Source organism: Dipodomys spectabilis, unplaced genomic scaffold (assembly GCF_019054845.1).
Source record: "Dipodomys spectabilis isolate Male_0828 unplaced genomic scaffold, ASM1905484v1 ptg000010l, whole genome shotgun sequence".
In the NCBI taxonomy this organism is placed as follows: Eukaryota; Metazoa; Chordata; class Mammalia; order Rodentia; family Heteromyidae; genus Dipodomys; species Dipodomys spectabilis.
The window spans coordinates 1,264,636-1,272,571 of record NW_024870687.1 but is presented as its reverse complement, the minus strand read 5'-3'; the positions used below and the strand labels follow the sequence as shown (position 1 = coordinate 1,272,571).

General features: G+C 43.1%; 1 protein-coding gene across 6 annotated transcripts; it reads left to right on the top strand.

The window, feature by feature from the left end:
• Window positions 1-1,148: 1,148 nt before the first annotated feature.
• On the top strand, window positions 1,149-6,657 carry LOC122128004 (tubulin beta chain-like). 6 transcript variants are annotated; one of them, XM_042702312.1, is made up of 5 exons: window positions 1,149-1,205; window positions 2,053-2,161; window positions 3,626-3,628; window positions 4,831-4,941; window positions 5,597-6,657. In XM_042702312.1, exons 1-5 carry the CDS (start codon window positions 1,149-1,151, stop codon window positions 6,655-6,657), a joined length of 1,341 nt encoding a protein of 446 aa, XP_042558246.1. The 6 variants fall into 6 exon arrangements, with proteins under 6 accessions (XP_042558246.1, XP_042558256.1, XP_042558243.1 ...); XM_042702322.1 differs by lacking the exon at window positions 3,626-3,628; XM_042702309.1 differs by lacking the exon at window positions 3,626-3,628 and having other exon boundaries at window positions 2,053-2,165; window positions 4,805-4,941.
• The last annotated feature ends 1,279 nt before the right edge of the window (window positions 6,658-7,936 follow it).

The following is a 7,936-nucleotide window of genomic DNA, read 5'->3' as shown; positions in this document are numbered from 1 at the left end:
TCTCATATTAAACACTTTAAAAAAAAAAGGCAGAAGTTGAGCTGTGGTTCAAGTAGTAGAGCCTTCTACCTTTCAGTTAAATAAGTAAATCAATAAAACCTCAGAAAGAGAGGGGCAGAATGAGAGTGAAAGACAGGAAATCCTACACTAAACAAAAGTAGAGAAATGTAAATATCACCCGTTGTGGAAGAAATAAATTGTATTGTCAAAGCTTATAGAATTCACAAAATTTATAGTCCATGATAATGATAATTTGACTTGTGAAGGTTAAAATATGTTTGTGATTTCAACTAAATATCACTATTCCACAATTCTGTGAAATAAGAGAAATTAAGGTAATCATCTAATCTCAATAATAATAAAAACCTCAGAAAGAGTCACCAGGCCTTAATTTCAAGCCCTAAGTCACTAACATGCCCCAACTCCGACCAAAAAAAAAAAAAAAAAAAAAGACACTCTGACTAGGACCTGAGTTCTTACACTAGGAGCAGAAGCCAAATGAAACAAAAAGTAGACTGTAGTAGTCCTATAGCCCAAGTAATAAAGCAAGCTACTTTTAAGAGGAAAGAAAAAGAAAACCTGAGAATGAAGGCTAGACCCTAAGCCCCTGACTCTTCCCATAATGGAAAGTGAATCAATCATGGAATCTAAGTTTGTGCTTGCTCTTGGGATCACAGCTGAAAATGTCCCTTCAGTTCTAGGCCCTCCAATCAAAAATGGAAGGCAGGCTTGTTCTGGGCTTCTGGCACACAAGGACCTTGTGTAGAGGAAGTTCCTCCTCTTCTTTCCTGGATCCCAGGTTTCAGCCTCTCTTGTGAGTCAGAGTGGGTAGTGGATGGCAGGGTGACCAGAGGATCCAAATAGAATGGGAGCTGTGCTAATGGACTTGCAGCTGGGAGCTGGATACAAGGGTAGGTGGGAACTGGTAGGGCCCTCTGATTACCCAGCAATAGGGAGATTGAGTTGGAGCACCTGCTGGCTCCACCTGTAATCAAGTCCGCCCCACCTCCTCTGCCCCTGTAACAACCAGAGGTATAAATGGGGATCTGAGTTCACTGTGTCAGATTCCTGCTTCCCAGCTCTACCTGTTTGCCTCTGTGGGCACCACTGCTGAAGACACACATCCATCTGTTCTGCAGCCCTGCACCATGAGGGAGATTGTGTACATACAGGCAGGCCAGTGTGGCAACCAGATTGGTGCAAAGGTGAGCATGGCACTGGCCTAGGATCCAGTCTCAAATTTAGGGGAAGGAGAAAAAGGATGGGGTTGGAGTGTGGAGGTGGTGGTGGTCATGGCTAGGCTGAGGTAGGTGGGGCTCCATAGTGGTCCCTAACCTTCTGCAAATGAAGCCCCCAGATAGCTTCTCCAATTTCCCTAATTTGTGTGGCCCTGGTGGGTGTGGTTTTTAAGCAAGGCTGGGGTGGTTTCAAATCCCTTGCATGTCTTAGTCTTACCTGAGACTCAAGTCTTTGTATTTAGTTTCCTGGGAATAGACTAATGCACGTTTGGTCTGGTTTGAATGAAAGGAATGCAGTGTCTTTGAGCTGAAAGATACAGAGAATTCCCTTTGTGTCAACTGATGAGTGTCAGATAATTGAGAACATTTCTTTTACCTTAATGCAAATTTCTCTGAGTTTCATGCTCCATCTCAGCTCCCTTAAGTTGGGTGTTTTCTAAATCATTGGTTGTCATGTATGCTCTGAGGACACTTGGGGTTCTGGAGACCCTTCTAGCTGAGTCTTCAAGTTACTGCTTTGGTAATTTCATGTCCATGGAAGGCCAGTTACTCATCATAGAATACAAACAGAATATGGTACTGCATAAGATGGAATACTCATAGGAGAAACCAGATGTCTTCTATTCAGCCAGATAAAAGAGATTAACAAAACTAAAATACCACCATTTTCTGTGCTTTTTTTAATTTAGAAAATGTAATTATTTTTTACAAATATATTTGTGTCAACAGGACATGAGTTTCTTAGTTACTTTAAAATGCATTTTTTTGGACAGTTAACATTCTAGGTCATAATATACTTCTATTTCCATCTCAGTTTTGGGAAATGCTAAGCGACGAGCACAATATTGACTGCACTGGCAACTACTATGGGGACAGCCATTTACAGCTGCAGAGAATCGAGGTGTATTACAATGAGGCAGCTGGTAAGTTTCTTCCATCTTGTTTCCCATACCGTGGCAAAATAGTTCCCAGGGGAATACTAATGAAAAGGAAGGAGTTCCTGCCTTTCTTATGGTAGTATTGTAGTTTTAATTTGGGACCTTGATCTTATAAGTCAAGTGCTGTACCCAACTGAGCCACTCCACCAGATACTTTGTTTTAATTTTTGAGTATACTCTTGTGAATTACCCCAGGAAAGCCTTATACCTGAGTTCCCCCTACCTCTACTTGCTGACTAACCACACCTGGATTTGTTTTTTCCGGTCATGGAGCTTGAACTCTGGGCCTAGGCACTGTCGCTCAACTCTTCAGCTCAAGGCAAGCAGCTATACCACTTAAGCCACAGTGCCACTTCCAGTTTTCTGGTGTTTTATTGGAGATAAGAGTCTTGCAGGCTTTTTATGCCCTGGCTGGCTTTGAACCATGATTATCTGATCTCAGCCTTCTGGGTAGCTAGGATTAAAGGCGTGAGCCCATTTCACATAATTAAAAATGAGACTGCCTAAATATGCATTCTAAAACAATTGATAAAATATAATCCAATGCCATTTGGTTGTGTGCTGATCATCCTAAGCTCAAGCCTGGGCACTAACTATGAGCTTCTTTTATTTTGGGTAGTTTCTTGGAGATGAGTCTCCAAGCCTTTCCTGCCCCAGCTGACTTCAATCTGCGATGCTAAGGTCTCATCTCAGATTTTTGAGTAGCTAGAATTACACCCTTATGCAACCAGAGCCCAGTTACATTGCCTCTTTAAAATACAGATTAAATTTCTAAAACAATATTTTGAAAAAGAAAATTTTAAAAATTTTAAAGAGGGATGTTCAGTCACTAATATATATGAGAATAGTCCAAGTCACAAAGCATAGTCTCACCCTGAAATCTATAACATTTCTGGTCTTGAGCATTTTGAATATGAATACTTAGCCAACAGTAAATTATTTTTAAGGTTTTTAAAGTAAGAAAACATTCTTGTGATGTAGAAAAAATCAATACTAATTTGTAAACATGGCTTTTAAATGATTCATATTGTCTTTCCTAACATAAACAGCCTAATTGAAGTCTACAGAGTAGATTTTCAGTTTTTGTAACTGTCAATGTAAAGTTCATTTAATTTTATATTGAGTTTCCATTCTACATTATTGTATACAAACAGAATCATGGATAATTGGCTTTCCTGTGTATTAATCCAATGAACAAGTACAAACAAAATTACAAAGCTATTTAATTTATGTGAGTTTTATAGATCTACATTTTGGGATGTCCTCACCTTGGTATTTTGTGTTAATATTGTTGAAGTAACATACAAGGTTTTAATCTTCTGATTCCTTGGTTGAGAGTGGTTGGGTTGGATTGTGTCACTCCTATGAACAGAATTTTAGGTTGTGTCTTTATTAGATCCTGTATATCCAGCAGGATGGTCAGTTTTCTTCATGTGAATGTTTAGGAAGGGGGTATTCTAAAACTGGTGTTTACATCATGTTAACTGCTTTCCCTTGGGCCAAATCATGTTAAATGGGAAATTGCAAGTCATTGCCCAAGGTTGCTCTGAGTATTTGAATAAAGGATATGTGCTATTTGATAACCATTATTGAAACATTATAAGACAAGAAATATATATATTGTATATATGTTTTCTCCAGGAAAGCCTTACACTTGAATTCCCTTACATCTACTTGGTGAATAGCCATACCTGGCTTTTTTTGGCCCGGGGGGGGGGGGGGGTCGGTCATGTGGCTTGGACTCTGGGCCTAGGCACTGTCCGTCAACTCTTCAGTTCAAGGCAAGCAGCTCTACCTCTTGAACCACAGTGCCATTTCTGGTTTTCTGTTAGTTTATTAGAGATAAGAGTCTTAAGGACTTTTCCTGCCCCAGCTGGCTTTGAATAGTCATCCTCTGATCTCAGCCTCCAGAGTAGCTAGGATTACAGGCATGAACCTGGTTCATTTCTTGATAAAGGTAATTGGGGAAGGGAAGGGATAGTGGGAGAACAACAAAGGAGGGGGTAACAATTTTTGACAAGAAACGTTCTCATTTCCTTACTCATGTAACCAACTCCTCTATACAGCACCTTTACAATAAAATAAAATTAACAAAAAAGAGGAAGTTTCTTGCTGATAGGCACTGGTGACTCATTCCTGTAATGCTGGCTACTTAGGAGGCTAAGAACTGAGGATCATGGTTCAAATCTTGCCTGAGCAGGAAAGTCCCTGAGACTCTTATCTCCAATAAGAAAACTGAAAGTGGGGTTGTGGCTCAAGTGATAGAGTGCTAGCCTTGAGCTGGAGAGCTGAGGGACAGTGTCCAGGCCCAGAGTTCAAGCCCCACGATGAACCAAAAAAAAAAAAGGTGTTGTCACCTTTCTTTTGCACCATTAGACTCAAAGCCTGATGCTCATCTTTGCCTCCTGTGTAGCTGAGATTTCAGCTACCATGCCCAAAGCAAAGGAATGAATATTCATGGAAATAGACAACTGCAAACATCCTTAAAGTTGCTGAAGCCTTTTGCATGGGGATTCATGCTCAAGATATCTTTTCTGTTTCCATGTCTTAAATGCTGTAATTTTTGTAATGAATGCTGAGAGTCACTTAGAATCATAAGCTCTGCCCTAAGTTCCTTGTCAAGTATAGGCCTAAGTCAACTCTTTTTCTCACAGGCAACAAATATGTTCCTCGGGCCATCATGGTGGACCTAGAGCCTGGCACCTTAGACTCAGTAAGATCGGGACCATTTGGCCAGAGCTTTAGGCCAGACAACTTCATATTTGGTATGTCATCATGGTCCATGGGTCCTAACATCCAGGCACTCCAGTGCTGGGCTGAGCCTTTATCCACCTAGATATTCTCCTCAGCTAACCCACCTATTCCAGTCCACGGGAGTCATGCCCGTGGCCACTCAGACAGCTCAGATCAGTGCAACTCTGTAAGTTCTCCATGACAAAGAAGCCTCTGAAGGGAAAGAGCAGCAAGCAGAGAAAGCCACCAACAAGGTTTCAGCACTGCTGGTCATTTTAAAGGCCTGGCAATAACAGAACCACTTCAGGACACCAGAAATCAAAGCACAGCTATGTGTGAGCAAGGAGCAGACAAGTGCTTGCAGTTTAGCTTCCCTCTGACCACACTGTGCTCCTGTCCCTGTTGTGAAAGTAATTACATTTCCAGTATTGAGGCAGGCTCAGTTCTTCATTTCTAGAAGTACTTGATTTGGGTTAAAATGTATTTTCCTCCACACTCTCTACTTTTCTTTAGAACCTGGGTGATTTGTAGGGTCCCAGATACATTGAAAACATTTCCTTTATTTCACCATAGTGTATCTAAAATAATAGCAAAGGTTGGCTCACAACACTCCTTTTTCTTCACAATAGGACAGGCACAGTCATTATTCTTGGAGTCTGTGTCTCATCATGTCTTTATGTCTGATAGGCCAGAGCGGGGCAGGCAATAACTGGGCAAAAGGCCACTACACGGAGGGAGCCGAGCTGTTAGAATCGGTGCTGGATGTGGTACGACGGGAGTCAGAAAGGTGTGACTGTCTCCAGGGTTTCCAGCTGGCTCACTCCCTGGGAGGTGGCACTGGATCAGGCATGGGCACCCTGATTCTCAACAAGATCCGAGAGGAGTATCCAGACCGCATCATGAACACCTTCAGCATCATGCCCTCCCCCAAGGTTTCAGACACCGTGGTAGAACCTTACAATGCCATCTTGTCTATCCACCAGTTGGTGGAAAATGCAGATGAAACTTTCTGCATCGACAATGAGGCCCTGTATGACATCTGCTTCCGCACCCTGAAGCTGCCCACACCCACCTATGGAGACCTGAACCACCTGGTGTCTGCCACCATGAGTGGAGTCACCACCTGCCTGCGCTTCCCCGGCCAGCTGAATGCAGATCTGCGCAAGCTGGCCGTGAATATGGTGCCCTTCCCCCGCCTACACTTCTTCATGCCTGGCTTTGCACCCTTGACCAGCCGGGCCAGCCAGCAGTACCATGTTCTCTCTGTGCCCCAGCTCACCCAGCAGATGTTTGATGCCAAGAACATGATGGTCGCCTGTGATCCCCGCCATGGTCGTTACCTGACAGCAGCTGCCATCTTCCGAGGCCGCATGTCCATGAAGGAGGTGGATGAGCAGATGCTCAACATGCAGAACAAGAACAGCAGCTACTTTGCAGACTGGATTCCCAACAATGTGAAGACAGCTGTATGTGACATCCCCCCGCGTGGCCTTACGATGTCGGCCACCTTCATTGGCAACAACACAGCCATCCAAGAACCCTTCAAGCGCACCTCAGAGCAGTTCAGTGCCATGTTCCGGCGCAAGGCATTCTTGCACTGGTACACGGGAGAAGGCATGGATGAGATGGAGTTCACTGAGGCTGAGAGCAATATCAACGACCTGGTGTCCGAGTACCAGCAGTGCCAAGATGCCACTGCTGATGAACAGGGGGAATTTGAAGAAGACTTGGTGGAGGAAGAAGTTTAAGACTTCCCATTGGTAGCAGTGCAACAGGACTGTCAGAACCTGCCTCCTACTTCTCAAATGAATGGTGCTTTCCTGAGATCCTGTTGTCATGCATTGAGGTCCCTGCTGTGTATCATCATGCACAGCCTTTCCGGTCAGGAACTAACTGATGGTGAATGTAAAAATGCAGATTTCTTTTAAATAGTATTATTTTAAAGCCCTATTTATATAAATAAAGAAGTATACATTTTGTACTCTTGAGTCCTTATTCTTTAGAATCCCTTTTATTCTTTCAATATATTTGAAATATAAAGTTGGCCAGCAGGATTTAATCTTAGCAATATAGGACTGGTGCTCAAGAGGAGTTTCAAATTCATGGTGTTCCTATTATTTTGAACAGGAGGATGACAAGTGCCAATGTTGTTTATTTTCCCTGGCCCAGTTTTAAAGTTAGCAGTCTCTCAACAGCATGCCAGTAGCATAAAAGCAGTTTGAAGAGAAAGTAAACCAGATTCAGATGTTAAAATTTTCCTAGTACCAAAGTGATGTTTGGAATACTGAAGGGATTGATGTTCAAGACTTGTCTGGGCACTGAGGCAGCAGGGCCTCTTCCTCCTTTATTCTGACACAGGACTTGCTTTACCTGCCCCCTAGTATGCATTCCTCTTTGGGAATGGGACCACAAAATGCAGGTATGAATACTGGCCATTAAGGATCTACTTCTCCTTCAGACAACAACAGGTTCTGGTCTCATGCCCCATCAGAGGGATTTCATTCACATTCCCCAGAAACAGTAGCAGGAACCCCAATCCCTGTGCTTACGGTTCAGTTGGCAGCGAAGCAGCACTCACAAGATGAGTGCAAGATCCTCATTGCCAGGGTAGTTTCTCAAGTCATCTGGGAGCTCTAAGGACAGAAGTGAGTCTAGCTGTTTGAGGGAGTGAGTATCTGACCAGTCCCATAGCGTATCAAGATCTGCTTGATTCAGTACTTACAAGTCAAGGAGTGGAAGGGAGACATGGCCCAATGACCCATTCTCATACTCATTTTCCAGCATTCGAAGCTGTCTGAGGCCCACAGAGGGTTGTAAGGGAAAAAGATCCAGCCTGTTGGGTATGTTTACTTTACATGAGTGAGACAGAAATCTCAATTGCTTAGAACCTACACAATGGCCAGGAAGAGGGTGAACACTTCTGTTTTCACCAGAGGCCAAAATCATTCACTGGTTCTTTTTGCCAGAATCTTTCACTCTTCTTGCAGTGAGGCTCAAGGTAGGTTGTCTGTGTCAGGCATTCCTCCA

Bases quoted from the DNA above. Each gene is read 5' to 3' on its own strand.
- LOC122128004 (XM_042702309.1), top strand. From the start codon at position 1,149: ATGAGGGAGATTGTGTACATACAGGCAGGCCAGTGTGGCAACCAGATT. The intron at 2,166-4,804 runs GTTTCTTCCATC...TGTCAAGTATAG, and splicing joins TACAATGAGGCAGCTGGTAA to GCCTAAGTCAACTCTTTTTC. The intron at 4,942-5,596 runs GTATGTCATCAT...TATGTCTGATAG, and splicing joins GCCAGACAACTTCATATTTG to GCCAGAGCGGGGCAGGCAAT.